This window comes from Mastomys coucha, unplaced genomic scaffold (genome assembly GCF_008632895.1).
Source record: "Mastomys coucha isolate ucsf_1 unplaced genomic scaffold, UCSF_Mcou_1 pScaffold9, whole genome shotgun sequence".
Classification (NCBI taxonomy): Eukaryota; Metazoa; Chordata; class Mammalia; order Rodentia; family Muridae; genus Mastomys; species Mastomys coucha.
The window spans coordinates 35,180,634-35,198,179 of record NW_022196915.1 but is presented as its reverse complement, the minus strand read 5'-3'; the positions used below and the strand labels follow the sequence as shown (position 1 = coordinate 35,198,179).

Genomic DNA, 17,546 nt, shown 5'->3' with positions numbered 1-17,546 from the left:
TCTGTCCTGAGCCTCTGTCTTCATCTCTTCTCACAGTTGCCTGTGTCTGTCCTGAGCCTCTGTCTTCAACTCTTCTCACAGTTGCCTGGTGTCTGCCCTGAGCCTCGGTCTTCATCTCTTCTCACAGTTGTCTGTGTCTGTCCTGAGCCTCTGTCTTCATCTCTTCTCACAGTTGCCTGTGTCTGTCCTGAGCCTCCTCACTACCCGCTGCTGCTGCACGCTCCTCACTCCTTTCCTTCTTCCCCCTTTATCTCTCCTTTTCTCTCTTATTGGTTTCCTCCCTTTACCTTTGCCACACTCACTCGAAATAATTGTCCACTTTATTGCCCATTCACCACAGTTTTGTCATCTTCAGGTCTGTGGCCATTGGCAATGTTGTAGTGCACTTAGCGGTTTTAAATGTATTTAAATGTTTTTAAATGTTTTGATGATATTGCTGCTACAGCAGTTTGTTGCCTCTTCACTGAAAGAGTTAAACTTCTCAATAAGATCCTCCCCCAAATCCAGAACCAATAGCTACGTACATCATTGCAGAAATTCAAGAAACAACACGGCCCCCACAGAAGATCATAACCGCTCCACCACTAACCTCAGAGATACTGAGATAGGTGGAATGCCAGGTAAAGGTTTCAAAAGGGTTCTGGTAACAATGATGAGATAAAAGAAGATACCAACAAGCAGAAGAATTTAATCCATGACCTAGAGAGGGAAGTCAGCAGACCAAAGGAAAGGTAAGCAAAAAGGATGAGAAAATAAACAACATAGAAGAAAAGTTGAGATTTCGAAGGTAAGGGAAGGAAAGAAGAAGGAAGGTTCGAAAAGAAACCCTCACTAGTAAAAGCACGGGGGAAATATCACTAGTAGATTTGTCCAAGCCAAAGGACCATGGGAGATGGAGGTCAAGATTGATGAAATACAGCATTCAAATGCCAATAAGGAAAAAAAAAATAAGCAGACATGACTACACTCTCCATGAATCCTCGAATACAATCAAGAGACCATACCCAAGAACCCACAGGAGAAGAGGGGGAGAGGAAGTATAGAGCCCTGAGGGCACAGAAACCTTGGACGACATGATAGCAGGACATGGCCTAAAGCTAGAGAAAGAGGTGGACATTCAAACACAAGGAGCATCTAGAACCCAGGCACACATGATCATAGAAGAACCTCTCAAGAACATAAATATGTCAAAACTCAAAGAAACAATAACAAAAGCTGTGAAGGGTACACACCACCTCCCACATACAGGTAGAGCACAAGGCTAACATCGGCTCTTTCATCATCAACCCTCAAAGCCAGAAAAGCATGGAAGCAGAGCTTTCAAGCTCCTAAAGTAAATAACTGCCAAGCAAGAAAATGGATGGAAAAGGGGGCTGGCAAGATGGCTCACCGGTTAAGAGCACTGACTGTTCTTCTGAAGGTCCTGAGTTCAAATCCCAGCAACCACATGGTGGCTCACAACCATCCATAATGAGATCTGATGCCCTCTTCTGGGGTGTCTGAAGACAGCTACAGTATACTTACATATAATAAATAAATAAATGTTTTTAAAAAATTGATGGAAAAAGCTGGGTATGGTGGCGCTCGCTTTTAATCCTAACAGAAGGGGAGGCAGAAGTGGGCAGATCATTGAGTTCAAGGCCAGCCCAATCTACTAGTGAGTTCCAGTACAGAGAGAAATCCTGTTTTAAACAAACAAATAAAATTGATATAGAAAAAAGAAATTTCAAGGTGAGCACAAACTGATGGAGTTCATGACTGCCAAAATAGGCATAAAAGAAGATACTGAAAGGAACTATACACAGTGGAGAGAGAAACTCACATTGCTAAAGATACCTACAGACAGAGCCAATGGATAGACATAAGTGGAGAAAAAAAGAAAGAAAAAGAAAAAGCTAGCATAACTAGACTGATGTTCAAAAAGTGGACTCCAAATCCAAATTAGTCAGAAGCAATACGGAAGGCTACTGATCATTAATAAAGAGTAGTTCATCAAGATGGAACAACTACAAATACAAATGTATCATATGTTGAGGAAGGGTCTCAATTTGCAAAACAAGCATTAGTGGACATAAAAACCCTGAGACAATGACAGAAGGTGATTCCAGTGTTCCACTGTCACTGCTAAAAACATCCAAACAAAATGAAATGTCACAGGTAAACTCCACACAGGAGTCAAATGGACCTAACACAGAGATGTGCAACAAAATCAGGATACATACTCATTCAGCAATTTGTGGCACCTTCTCCAAAATAGATCACATTCTAGGACATAAAATCAAGTACAAATACAAAGTATAACCAGATACCAAATATGAAATAACAAAACCTTCAGATATCTGTAAGGTCACAGTATAATAAAATTAGAAATTGGGCTGGAGAGATGGTACAGTGATTAAGAGCACTGACTGCTCTTCCAAAGGTTCCGAGTTCAATTCCCAGCAACCACATGATGGCTCACAATCATCTGTAATGGGATCCGATGCCCTCTTCTGGTGTGTCTGAAGACAGCTGCAGTGTACTCATATACAATAAATAAATAAATAAATCTTTAAAAAAAACCTAGAAATCAATACCAAGAAAAATTACAGACGTCAAAATTACAAGGAGACTAATCATTATACTCTTGTATGAATAGTGGGTTATTGAAGAAATCAAGGTGGAAATGAAAAAGTTTCTGGAATAAAAAATAATAAAAAAAAGGAAGCACAATTACCACAGTTATCAGAACTAAAGACTGACTAACCATAGCCAAACCTACCAAAAAGGGGCGTGGGGATGCCAGAGAGACTGACAGACTATAATTTGTACTAAAAAGGGGAGGATTACCACAGATTCCAGCTAAATCCTGAGAATCATCAGGGAGTACTTTGAAAACTTATTTTTAAAAAATTAGAAAATCTAGAATAAATAGATAAATTCCTAGACACATATGGCCTACCAAGATTAAATCAAGAGAGCATAAACTTAAACAGACCCAAAAACCTGCAGAGATTGAGAAAGTAATAAAAATTCTACTATCAAGAAGAGTTCTGTCCACACAGATTCACTGGGGGAATTCTACCAATTCTTTATCAATGTTTCTTAAACTATTCTATAGGACAGAAAGGGAACAAGCACTACCAAACTAAAACCAGATAAGGACATAGCACAAGGAACTCTAGAGCAACTTCCTGGTGTTCAAGGGTGCAAAATTTCCCAATCATTTGTTTTGGAAACTGGCTTAGCAGTGAAGAGCCACATTCTGCCTTCTGAGAGGACCCATATTTAGTATCTAGCACCTATACTGGATGGCTTAAAAGCCCCAAAAGCTCTAGCTTCAGGGCAATCCAATATCTCTAGTATCTGGGGGGGGAGGGGTCACTGTACTCAAATATGTATATATCCCCCCACATATACATAATTTAAAATAAAATAATACATCTTTTAAATTCTTAGAAATTGAATTCAAGAACACATTAAGAAAACTATGTACTATGTCTGAGTTGTTTTAACCCAAGAGAGGCAGGACTGTTACAACATACACAAATCAGTAACTGAGTATAACTACAGGCTTAGTACATAAAATGTATGATCATCTTGATTGATGCACAAAAAGTCACAACGTTCAACATTCCTCCATAATAAAAGTTATTAAGAATAGAAGGAACATATCTCAACATAATAAAAGCTATGTATATAGCCTAGAGACAATATAATAGTAAGTGGGGGAAACATTGAGAGAATGTCTTCTAAAACCTACAAGACAAGGGGTGCCCACTCTCTCCTCTCTAATGGACATTCAATATGACTCTTGAAGTCTTAGCTAGAGCACACAGACAACAGTAACAAATAAAAGGCACACAAACAGAAAGAAGTCAATTTATCCCAATTTGCAGACAATATGATTCTTTATTTAAAAGACCCTAAGGCTACCAGAAAACACTTAGACCTGATAAACATTTTCAGCAAAGCATCAGGATACGGAATAGAATAGAAACACTCTCAGGTTTCTATATGCCAATATTGAACTTTCTAAGAAAGAAATCAGTAAAACCAAAACCAACAACAACAAAAACCCCATTCACAATCATTCTAAAAGAGATCTAGGAATCACCCTAATCAAGGAAGAAGAGACCTGTACAGTAAAAACTTAGATTCGAGGAATCTCATGGAGATACTAAAAGATGGAAAGATTTCTCATGCTTGTGATTAGGCAGAATTAATAAAATGAAAATGGCTATAGTTTCTAAAACAACCAATTGATTTTGTATAATGCCTATCAAAACCCCAATGACTTCCTCACAAAGTTAGAAAAGGCCCCAAAATCCACACAGAAGCACAAAGGACCTTGAATAACTAAAGGATCCTAAAGGGAAAGAATGATGCTGGAGCTCGCACAATGCTGGTCTAGTGTTACTGAGCCACAGTCAAAACAAAACAAAACATGGTATTGGAACAAAACCAGCCAGGCAGACCAGTAGGATAGGAAGAAGATCCAGAGATAAATTCATACTGTTATAGCCACCAAATGTTTAAAAAGCTATCAAAAACAAATTTGGGGGAAAAAAGGTAGTTTGCTTAATAAATGATGCTAGAAAAACTAGGTTTCTGTATTAGAAGAATAAAACTAGATCTGTATTTTTTTCCACACACACCCCAAACAACTGAAAGTACATTAAAGCCTGTTATGTAGGACTTGAAACTTTGAAACTGCTTGAGGAATACACAAGTAAAACACTACAATACAGGCATAAGCAAGGGTTTTCTGAACAAGCTCCATTAGCACATGAAATAATCCCAGGAGTTGACAAGTGGAAGTACATGAAATTAAGAAGTTTCTGCAGAGCTAAGGAAACAACCATCAGAGCAGAGAACTAAAAAACAATGTTGAGCAAACCACACACTGACTGGGGGTTAATATACGGGTAACAAAGAACTGCAATCAATAAACGGGCTAATAAATTAGATACAGTTTTCAAAAGAAGAAATACAAATGGCCAATAAATACTTGAAAAAGTGTCTACCATCTTCAGCCACAAGGGAAATGCAGATTAGAACAGCCCAGAGCAGTGATTCTCAAGCTTTCCTGTGCTGCGACCCCTTAGCACATTTCCTTATGTTGTGGTGACCCCCAGTCATAAAATTATTGTTGTTGCTACTTTGTAACTGTAACTTTGCTACTATTATGAATAGTAATGTAAATATTTATGTTTTCCGATACTCTTAGATGATCCCTGTGAAAGGATCATCTGCTCTCCCAAAGGGGTCGTGACCTACAGGTTGAGAACCAATGACTTAGGCAGTCCTGTCCCACTCTAGCCAGAAGAAAACAAGCAACAAGAATAAAGGAAGCAAGGAAAAAGGAATCTTTGACCACGTTTGGAAAGCAAGCCTGTGCAGCCACAGAGGAAGTAAGCATGACACTTCCTAAAATCTGAAGCTAGAGCAATTATATTACTTAGTACAGGACTCTTGAGCACGGAAGTAAAGGACCGTATATGATCACAACAGATATGGGTACACATCCGTGCATGTAGCTGCACCACGCACGTTAGTCAGGAAATGAAAGCAGCATAATCTATCAACAGGTAGGTGGAGAATCAAAATGCGGCACACACACACACTGGGATTTTATACAGTGATACAAATCAAATCATGACATCTGCAAGAGATTGAAGGCAGCTGCAAATCACTGCGACAAACTAAACAGCCACACTCAGAAAGACAAGAGCTGCAGTGCTCTGTCACAAGTGGATTGCAGACCTAGAATTATGTGTGCATGTACATATTTATGTATGTAAGCATGTATATGTGTATATGTCATAATGTTTTGTATGAATGAACACACATATGTACATTATGGACATGTTTATATGATATGTATATGTAAGTATACATATATCACGCATATGTATATATGTGTATGTATGTAAGAATGTATATATGTATAAATATATGTGTGTTTGCAAGTCAAAAAACTAGAAAGGGGTCATGAGAGGGGAGGAGTTCTTTTATCCTCTTTAAAAAAGATTTATTTATTTATTTATTTTATGTATATGAATACACTGTCACTGTCTTCAGGCACAGCAGAAGAGGGCATCAGATCTCATCACGGACGGTTATGAGCCACCATGTGGTTGCCAGGAAAGGAACTCAGGACCTCTGGAAGAGCAGTCTGTGCTCTTAACCATCTCTCTAGCCTCAAAGAGTTCTTAAAGAAGGCAACAACAAGGAGGCAATGGAAGGGAGAAGCTCAGGGAAGAGCAGGGGGAGGGGACTGAGAACAGAGGGCAATGGTGTGTGGTATGAAGATGCTAAACAAAGCCTGCTGCTCGAATGCTAACCCAAAAAATTTACTTACTTAATTTATTACTTTACCTATTTTCAGACAGAGTTTCTCTGTGTAGCCCTGGTTGTCCTGGAACTCTTTATGTAGATCAGGCTAGCTTGGAACCAACAGAGATCTGGCTGCTTCTGCCTCCCAAGTGCTGGGACTAAAGGCATGAGCCACCATGCCCCACCATGCCCCACAAGAAATAATTTTAAAATGTTAAGTTTCAAGAGAAAAATTCAGTCTTTTAAAATGATGCTAATCAAAGTTGCTACACAGAATTAGTTAAAGAGCTGTGTCTTCTGCTTTTGTAACTTGATACTGATAGGAACACATGAACTGTCATTTAATAACAACTTGTTGGTTACTAGGAAGTTTTCATTGTAAGGTTATCTAAAAATTTTGAAAAAACTGTAATACTTATCATCAGTAATAGCTACCTTTTGGAACCTAACTTTAAAATGCTGAATATTCTACTACAAAGTTAAGTGGCAAAGGGCCAGGTATTCCTCAAAAGATGAAAAAAATTGCAACATAAAGGGAATTACTTTAGAACATACAAGAATCCCAAATCTTCCATTCTCCATCTAATGGTATTTTAACTATGAAATTTTACATAATACCACGATTCTTCAAGGTGTATCCCGAGTTCTTTAGAGGCAAGTGCATGGCTTCCACTCTTGTTTCCCGACCCAGGCATCATGCCCAGGTCTTTTCACTGGCTGACCTTAGAAATCAGAAGGAACCAGAGCAGTCCTAAGATTTCTAGGGTCCGATGTCTCGGATGTAAGTACCACTCTCCAGGAAGGTAGCCATGCGTTGTTACCTGTAATTTGAGTACACTTGATAAGCCACAAAAATTGCTGCTGACAGCCACTCCAGGTTCCGAATCCCAGTACAGTTGAGCACTCGGTTAGTCTCAGACACAAGCATGGCCAAACCGAGGCCGGCGAGAACGGCCACCACCGCGTTGCTCTGCATCCAGAATCGTTCCACCTGGAAGGAGATATGCAGTCTGTCCAGCTGATAGGTTTATGTGATCATTCCCAACAGTTTTCACTTACACTCAGCTGCCCACACTTAGTATCATTAGGCTTCATTAATTCCCTTTTCCAGCCCAGCCCTGGGTCATTTCCTTTCCCAGTTTCCCAGTGTTCCTTCTTCCTAACTGGGCATGTGCCCCGAGTCTCCTCAGAACCGCAGGCTTCGTTTCCACTCGAGTAGGTGGAGGTGATCCAGCACTGACTTGGCTCTCCTCTGGGGAGAAACAGCACTTCTTCCTTTCCCTATCTACTCCCAGGTGTCTTTTTGTGGGATGAGTGAGACTGGTCCATAGAGAACTGGCAGCTTTCACTGAGCCAACACAGCCTTCTCTTTCCCTGCCTGTGTCAAGAAAGTGAGCGACTCACAAGAAGAGCTGGTCCGCAGTGGACTCTCCTGGAGGCTCCACTGGGTGGGGCTGACTGGTATGCAGCACTGCTTTTAAGTGGTGGCTAGGACTGCCTGCCTTGTAAGACAGCACACAAGCCCCTTGCTCACAGGAAGAAGTTACATCCTCTAGTCTCAGCATCCCCAGTACTTAAGGTGACCACCCACCAGCTCAGAGGAGCTTCTCTTCTTTCTCATTTGGTTCAAAGCTTAGAGGGTCAAGTAAAACACCGGTTATTAGATTTTGAGAACATACACGCAGAAGATTAGGCGGGGTCAGCTTTCAAAACCGGGTTACTTTACATCTAAGGTGTCTAGTATGAGAACTAATAGAATCAGGATGGACAGTCCATGACTGTGGTCCTACACTCAGAAACCGGAAGCGGGAAGACAGGGCTATAGAAAGACTATAGGGCTACAGTGAAACCTTGTATCAAATAAAAAAAAACACAAACAAAAGTCCTTATCTCTATGTCAGAGATGGCTGCCAGAAAAAACACAAGCATCATGCATGTTTGCAGCATGCATGTCTGCATCGGCTTGAGAGAGCTGATATAAGAAGACATGACAGGGGTCCCTTCCTCCCCGCCCCCCCACAGCTCTTTTGCTGTTCTAACAGGAATTCCAGGCAAAATGCAGCTGTTTCCTATATTTGCAAGAATGCACACACAAAATTATTAAGCCTATCTTTTTTTTTGTTTTTAATTTAACTACTCTGTTAACTAAACAATACATTTGCTTGCTTGCTTGCTTGCTTGCTTGCTTATTTTGAGGCAGGATCTCATAGCTCTCAGGATATCCTCGAACTCACTATGTGACAAAGACTGGCCTTGCTCTCCTGCCGCAGTCGCCCTAGTGCTGGGATTATGTGTATATATTATATATTCACTAGTTCTGAATTAGTTTGTCGTTTAACAAGGTTCGTGAAGGAAAAATTTGTGCAATCTTCACAAATTTACTGTTTAAAAGACATATTGAATTAAAACTTACCACACCCATGAAAAGTGGTTTTGAAATATCTAAATTTGCTCTCCAAGCGAAGAATAATGAATACACACAAAGCATTCCAGTGAAAAGCCATACTACCGATGACTTCCGCCTGTCCCTACAAAAACCAAGATGCATCCAGAATTACCTACGTGTATGAATATCAGTAAGACACATAGCTTTAAAGTACAGGGGGATACATGTAGCTTTAAAGCTTTATTTTTAAGAAGAACGAGCAAAATCTCTGTGGAACAGGTGAGGCCAGAAGAGTAGCAGACACACTGCAGTCGAGTTAAGTTGCAGTGGTGCAGGAGCAGATGGGAACGCACAGAAGGCGCCCACACTAGCAGCCCTGTCCAATAAAAGTAGTCATCAAGCACATGAAAATACACACACACGTTTCTGCTAAAAAAATAAAGGTTTAAAATGGCAAATTTCAAAGGAAGAATTTAGCTGTGACAAGACAAAGTACACTACAATTCCTGAGAAAAGAAGGTAACTTGGAAATCTCTATTAATTTCACTGGCTCAGTGATCTAGCATCCAGATACACATCTTCAAGCAATAACCAGGAATGCAAATAAACGCCAACCCATGAGTGCTTTAGTACTACTTATAAGAGTGGAAAAGTGTTGCGCCAGGCGGTGGTGGCGCACGCCTATAATCCCAGCACTTGGGAGGCAGAGGCAGGTGGATTTCTGAGTTCAAGGCCAGCCTGGTCTACAGAGTGAGTCCCAGGACAGCCAGCCAGGGCTACACAGAGAAACCCTGTCTCGAAAAAAACCAAAAAAACCAAAACAAACAAACAAAAAAGAGTGGAAAAGTGGGAGCAATTTAATGAGCCTGAAACAGGAGAACACTTAATTTCCCAGTGCATCTGCAGATACAGCTCAGCCCGGTGGTAGGATACTTGCTATGCATGTACAGGGCCCTGGACTCATTCCTCAGCACCACAAATGATACATAAATTAATTTTCCCCATGATTACAAAATGGAATATATTATACAGGCATTTAAACAACAAAGGGGTCTTTTATTTTTTGGTTTTTCTTTAATATGGGAAGATGTTAACTGTGAAGCAAATCAAACTATATATATATATAGAGAGAGAAGGAGATAGATAGATAGATAGATAGATAAATATAGATATATATACACACATATGTGTGTGTGTGTGTGTAGATTTATGAACAAATACATTCAACTGAACAGAAAGTAAATGAATAAAATATAAACAGGGTTTTATTATGTAAGCTGGCCTCAAACTCACGGTGGTTCTGCCTACACACCGGGCTTATAGGCATGTGCCATGCCTGAGAAGAAGGCTTTTTCTTTTTTAAAATTATTGGAGGGATTATATAAGTCAACAATAGTATCAACTATGGCAGAGGAATGGATCAAATCCAGGGTTTGAGATGCTCAAATCTTTTAAGTCACTTACTTGTAATCATAAGACAAAACAAGATATCAAGAAACAGTATCTACATCTATATCTATATCTATATCTACATCTATATCTATAATCTTAATAGAAAAGATCAGGAGTCATTTATTCTAAATCTAAAGCAATGCTGGCAGCACTCTATAGTGATATTTAAAACACAGATTCAACAAAGAACATGGGAAATGCAGCAGCGAAGGGGGCATCACTCACTTTCTAACTAAACATATATTTGCCCAAACGGCAAGAGCTTGGATATTGAATGAAAGTTCAGTCTTCATATTTATTATCTGTGAACTGAAAAACAAAACAAAGTACATTATTGTTGGCATGAAAGAATTTACTCAGTAAATTTCAAACAAAATATTTTACCAGTAATACTTTCAATTATACACTGAGATGCTCTAAGGACTATGGTCATATTTTAAAATTATGTTTTGGGGGGTGAGAGTTATCACTGAAAATGTCCAACAGTTCTAAGACATTCTCTGACTGTTGTGCTTAGCTCTCAGCACATGGGATTCAGGACTGACAGTGTAGAGTATAAGAGCTTCCTAATGGCTCAGGTGAGAAGTGATTTTGAACTTTGGATAGTTTCTGTTGTCACTGGAGATTTAGCAACTGAAATAAACATTAAACTCTTTTATAAAGCTCTAGTTATGAAGGAGCAAAGGGCCAAGAGGAGGACTTGCCCTTCTCTCTGAAGCGGCTTCTTTCTTTTCCATGTTATTTGTTTTGGGGAATGTTTGAGAGATGTGTTCATCTTATTTTGTATAACTGAGCTAAATTCTTCCATTAGCTAGCAAGCAGTTTCAAGTGCTGAGCCCTAAGATCAGCACACTAATTTCTATAAAAAGAAACAGGTCTACATACTATGGAGAATTCACTCTCCCTACTGGCAGTTTTCCTGGAGAAAATGCGATGCCGTAATTACCAGAGCCACACAATGAGCATTTTACTAATGGAGAACAGCGCCATGAGAAGCTGACCTCCCTCATTTACAAACACATGTGAAAATTTGACTCTTGTGTGAAGTCTGTTTCTTCTAAAGAGATGAAGTCAGTCTCAGAATTAATTCTTAGAGATCTGCTGCTTAAATGTAAACTCTAAAAGATGTCCATTGCCCAAGGATAGGTTCAGTAATTTCCTTATACAGAATTGCAATTTACAGATATGCGTGGGAAAAAGACCTATTTTGCTTGACTGGGAGAGGGTAGGTGATTACGTTCCATCGTTTCGGAGGCTTTTCTTGTAAGTAAATTATGCATCTCCTTTACAGCAACCCACCAACCTGAAACAAGTTCAGAAATTATCTCACTCAGAGTGTGAGGGGTCTGTCTCCAACCTGCATGATCACGGTTCATGTGTGGGTGTGAATGCTCATCGCCTGTGTCGCCCTTTTCTACATATACCACCTGGCAGCTTATACAAGTTCCCCAACAGATGACTTTTATACAACTTAAACAAGCTGGGTGCATGGTCTAGGTTACTCTTGAAAATTCTTTGGAGTTCATGTGGGACTTGCCAAGGGGAAATAGAGCAGTAATCCGGGAAGGCAGAAAAGAGCGAGCAGTGAGTCTTTCTACATGGGGAGAAGCAGAAGGCCGGGAAAGCTCAGAGCCACGGACAAAGGCTGTCCACAGTGGAGACTGGCTCTCTCCACCTGCCTCTCCTCCACTTCTCCATAGGAGAAGAGAACGAAGTGCTATAAAAATCCGAGTCAAACATCAGAGGAAACATCATAAACTAGTTGTGAGAAAAGTAAGTACAGCAGAGAAATATTTTCAAAATCTGCTGGAAAGTGAAAAGAGACCAACAAAATTGTATGTATCTTATGAATCCATTTTAAAAAATTACAAAAGAATGCAAAATACACACAAAATATTAATGAATTAGTAACAGTGTTTATCTCTGGATGTTGAACTTACTAGTCATGTAACTTTCTTATTTTTGCTTACTTGTATTTCAAAATGTCTATGATTATATATACTATTTTGGAATAGTACAAAAAGTTTAAAAACAAAGAATATCAAAGATAGAGATACACCAACACTCTAGAAGCTGAGACAGAAGGATTTTGAGTTCAAGGGTAGCCTGGGCTATATACTAAAACCCTAACTCCAAAAAAAAAAATAAATAAATAAAGGGAGTTGAGAACCACTGAGCATGGGAGCACAGGTGTGTAACTCTAACTAAGGACAGAAGACTGCTTGTTGCAGGCTAGCTTGGGCTACAAAGCTAAGCCTTGTCTAAGTTAGAAGACATACAGACAAATGGACAGACAGACAGACAAATAAAAGATCAACAATAGAAAGAAAGAAAGAAAGAAAGAAAGGTAGATAGATAGATAGATAGATAAAAAGATAGATAGATAGATAGATAGATAGATAGATAGATAGATAGATAGATAGACAGACAGACAGGTAAGTAGGTGGGTGGGTGGGTAGGTAGGTAGATCTTTCTTTTACATAGCCCAGAGAATTCCAAACCAAAAATTAAGAGACCACTTTAATGTCATCAAAACTTATTTTTATTCTAAAATTTATATTTGAAGAATTATAATTTGTATTGATAATTTTTAAAGTTGACACGGATAGTTTTCAAGTGCCTTAATCTCTGTAGGTTTTAAAGCAAACATTAATCCATTCTTCAAAGAAAACCATTGGTTAATACATATGACATATATTTGCTTAAGCTGGTTCTAATAAGGTTGGATGTTAAAAATATGAAAGTCAAAAATAAAGCTTACGACAGTCAAAAGGGAGTCATAAGAGATAGTACATACACTCAGCTCTTAAGGATTAAGTGAGCAGAATTCAAGCCAAAATAACAAGAAATTGTTCAAATTGTGATGAATGCAATGCTCCAACAACGTCCCTAAGAGAAAGATAATAGGAAACCATAGGGAAGAGCAAGTCATTTTCAGGCACCACCGTATGGGCAATTTTACATGCAGGTAGAATGTGTGGGTTTAGGCACTGGCCAGGCTCCCACTAGCCTCACTGCTGTGATGCGGCTTGCCTCAAGCCTTCTCTTAGTGGAAAGCTAAAGCACTTGGCAATACAGTGTGCATAAGCAGCTATTAATTGTGGAGGTGAAAACTACTTTTCAGACATACTTCTTAAGAAAGGAACTAATAAGAAATCTCCCCACATCATTTGAAATAGCTAGGAGAAAATTCATTTAAGATAGTTTTGAAATCATACTCACAGCAGTACTGTAGACACGCTCGATCCTACTTCAGATTTGGCCTAAACACAGGAGAGTTCATTTGTATAAGCATTAAATCAAAGCTCTGTAAAACGACTACATTTTTAATGACCTTGACTTAGAGCTCCATATTTTAAATATACAACCCAACATTTTCCTTTGTCTGAAGCTTTCAGAACCAGGCACCCACTAGGAAGCTTTTAGGATAACCAGTTAAAAATCAGTTCAACTGTTCCAAGAGGTATGAGCTGGCCCACAGAGAACTCACCCTCTCTTAACATGTCTGCTGCAGCCTCTCTCTGTTCTTAGGGCTTTAAGGAGAGTGCACTATAATCTGAGAGCGCACATTTCTCAACAATGTGTGGATGACACGAATCTTAAATCTGGAAGTACCCTCCATCTACACTTTCTGAAAAACCAACGTGGAACAACCAAAAGATCTGAATTCACATGAAGTGTCTGACAGAGGCAGAGGCAGGTGAATCTCTGTGAGTTCAAGGCCAGCCTGGTCTACAGATTGAGTTCCAGTCAGTCAGGGCTACACAGAGAGACCCTGTCTCAAACAAACAAACAAACAAACAACCCCCAAACCTTGCATCTATTTATCGTACATGTGTGCAAGGCAGGACTCCATGGTCACTATGGCCACCATCTGCAGAAGTCAATTCTCTTCTCCCCCTGTGAAGGATCTAGGGTTTAAATTCAGGGATTGGGAGCAAGCACTCTCATCTGCTGGGCCATTTTGTTGGTTTCGATCTACATTTTTATAGACTAAACCAATATTAAGGAAACAAGAATATAAATGTAAAGAAACTCCCTATATCAAATAGTAATTAACAATGATTACTTTATTAATGTCTTTTACAATGAAACATGTCTTAGATATGATATATATGTGTATACACACACACACACACACACACACACACATAAAAGCATAGGCTTTGAACCCAGCACTGGAAGGCTGGGGCAGGAGTACAGTGAGTTCTAGGCCAGCCTGGGCTCCATGGGCAGACCCTGCCTTTAAAAGCAAACAAAGGCAAAAGGAGACAAAGGAAGGAAACCGCATCAGTACCATCAGGTATCCCACAGACTTGCAGGCCCCTCCTTTCCTAATTATTCCTACTTTGTTAGGTATTTACTTATTTATTCATTCAGACAGCCTCACTATCTATCACCTGCTGGCCTTGAACTTATGACCCTCTGCTTCAGCCTGTATGTCATCTTGCCTGGCCTCTCCTCCACTTTTCAGAAGGCTTCACCTCTCTTGCACATAGCTTTGAACAATTACGTCAGTTTTTGAGGTTTGGAATTCTGCCAGTGATATCACATATGCTTCTGAAATTTATTTTCTTTCTTTTTTTAAGATTTATGTATTAACTTGTTAGGTTACAATGTTCTCCCTGCACGTATGCCTGTGCACCAGAAGAGGGCACCAGATCTCATTATAGAAGGTTATGATCCACCATGTGATTGCTGGAAATTGAATTCAGGACCACTGGGAGAGCAGCCATTGCTCTTAACCTCTAAGCCATCCCTCCAGCCCAGAAATTTATTCTCGTAAACAACACAGAGTACAAGGCCCATTAGAAAACCCCAATGCCAGTGTCTATATTACAATAACCTATTGTCTATTTCCCCTTTCTTTTATCCTTTACTGCGGTTCTATTTATCTTCCCTGCTACAACGTCTTTGGGAAGCAAAGACGTTGAATTTCTTAAGAACGGCATTTCTAATTTATCGAGCTTACATTTTCTGAGCACTGATAGATTTTCCATTTAAAATTAAACAGTAACACAGATACTATTATCAAGTAGGTTTTTTAAAGAGGAAATCATGAGGCTAGAGAAAATGGCTCAGTGATTAAAAGAGGACCTAGGTTTGATTCCCAGCACCCACATGGTGGTTTATAACTGTCTGCAACTCTGGTCCCAGGAGATTCAACATCCTCTTCTGGTCTCTATAAGCAATGCACACACATGGTGAGCAGATATATGTGCAGGCAAAACAGCCATGCACCTAAAAAGAATAACCAAACTTTTAAAAATTGAAAAATAAATGAAAAGGAAATGTTTGCTGAATGTGGGTACACATTTACAGCCTGGTACCCAGGAAACAGGCATGAGGATATAAGGTGGGTACAAGCCTATGCTGTGTAATAAGATGTTGGCTCATAATGTTTAAAAAAAAGTGCCTGTGTGTGTGTGTGTGTGTGTGTGTGTATGTAGTGGCAGGGGGGAGCAGGGGTATGCTCTTGTCACAATAAACTGTACAGGTAAGAAGCCACACTCCATGGGACTAATCTGGTACCTAGAATGACAGTGCTATCTGCTGTCTGTCAGTCACGGCCCAGACTGAGCACTCAAGCATCAGCACTTGTTCCCTTCCTTGGCAGGACTTTACATATAAGTTTACCAGGCTAAACGTTCCATATTCTTCCCTGAGGAAATGTGTCAGAAACCCTCGCAGTGTCGTCTGGTCTCCCCAGGTCCAGCGGGCGTGACTGAGGTAGGACGAGACAGGCAGGTAGACATAGGGCAGCAGGCCAGCAGAGAAGGCCAGAGCCAGCCTCACCAGAGAGGTGAGGGCGAGTTCCTGTACAGGAGACACAGCAGGGATGTGTTACTTTAGTCCATTCATCCTGGAACTTCAAAAACACATCAAGGGAAACATCAAATGTGTTTGCTTAAGGCTGATCTCTCAATTTATGTTAAGTCACCGCAGAAGACTATGTTAAACCTTCTGATTATTGCAGATTACTAGAAAATTTCATCAGCCTGGATTCCTTTTGGTGGCAAAACCTAAGCGAAGCAAATATTAGCAAAGATATATGAGAATCAAGCATAGTGTGTGTTTTACATTTAATCCATGGCATGGCATGCAGCATTGCACAGCTGAGATGACCCACTCTGCAGCAACTGCTTGTTATTTGCCTCCTAACACTATTTTAAGGCTAATTCACTTCCCTACTGTCATCAGAAGGGCCTTTAATGTATACTTTATTACAAGTACACAGATTCTTCCCAAGAGCTTTGAATATTTCATGCAAGCATTTGGTGTAAACAAAGCTAGCTTTCATAGGCCGCCAGGGGCATCCACATTTCTCTTGTCTGTCTACCTTTGGTGGACCTTGCTGTTACAGATAACCATGCTGTCTCATATGCTCTACTTGGAGGAACCCTTCACCTCTATATTTATTTCTAAAACAAACAATATGAAACGTTCAAAGATTAAGTCCTAACAATGTGAATTCTGGTATACTAGAGACATTCAAGCCTTGTTTGCCTTATTAAGTGGGAAAGGGGATCTCTTACAAACATCTTAACTAGAAACTACCAACTCTTTCCCTTACAAAAACAAGAAATCCATCTGAGAGAATGAGAATAAGAGGCAGGACTCAGGATCGGCAGAAGAACAAGCAGCCGAGTTCTCTCTGCATTTGCAAATAAACATCCTTAATTGAAAATGAAGTGTTTGTTATAGCACTGATCTCATTTGTGATTTCTACAGCAGAAACAAGATACATAAAAGCGACGGCAGGAAAGCAGAAATAGCTCATCTGACAACAGGCGTGGCTGTTCTTAAATGTGGGTCTAGGGAAGTGAATGTTTACATTTCTAGAGGAACAGCCATTTAAAAAGTTGAATTTAGAATGGAAAGAAGCCATTGTTACACTGTTTTCCTTTTGTATGAGAAATAAGCAGGGGCAATTACATGAGGACTGTTCCAGACAGATTGAGAGAGTTTCCTTATTCTGTGGTACACTGTGATTGTCTGACGGGGATCAGGTCTCAATGTAAATGCACATACGAATACATACAGAAGCATGCACATGCACACACACGCATTACTATAGAGGTCCCTTTGACTTCCCTTCTGCTATTAACAGAAATGAAATGAAAGAGGGGTGTTGAAGAGTCACAGTTGTCATCAGTAGCCTACCCGAGGACATTGTAATAGGTCCTTAGCCCAGGCTCTCTAATTGTTAACTCTGAGTCCTGGATACTTTACACAAATTACATGATTCTTCTTCCAGTCAACTGACAGGTTCTTTTCAGAGAATAAAGCTGCTCCCCTCCCCCATCAGATGCCCCCTCCCCTCCCCCGTCCAGGTACCCGCTCCCCTCCCCCATCCAGGTGCCCGCTCCCCTCCCCCATCCAGGTGCCT

The 17,546-nt window shown here is 40.0% G+C and overlaps 1 protein-coding gene across 4 annotated transcripts in view; it reads right to left on the bottom strand.

Moving 5' to 3' along the window:
* The window catches only part of Tmem260 (transmembrane protein 260), a 67,920-nt gene that overhangs the window by 20,954 nt on the left and 29,420 nt on the right, over positions 1-17,546 (bottom strand). For 3 of the 4 annotated variants that reach the window (XR_004116541.1, XM_031363085.1, XM_031363088.1), the window contains exons 6-10: positions 15,794-15,973; positions 13,379-13,419; positions 10,382-10,465; positions 8,732-8,846; positions 7,140-7,309 (exon numbers count right to left, since the gene is read on the bottom strand). Coding sequence is in view for 3 of the 4 variants with exons in the window: in XM_031363085.1 (XP_031218945.1) it covers positions 7,140-7,309; positions 8,732-8,846; positions 10,382-10,465; positions 13,379-13,419; positions 15,794-15,973 (590 nt within the window). In the remaining variant the exon portion in view is untranslated. The remainder of the gene's footprint in view (positions 1-7,139; positions 7,310-8,731; positions 8,847-10,381; positions 10,466-13,378; positions 13,420-15,793; positions 15,974-17,546) is intronic. The other variant, XM_031363087.1, reaches the window with a different exon arrangement.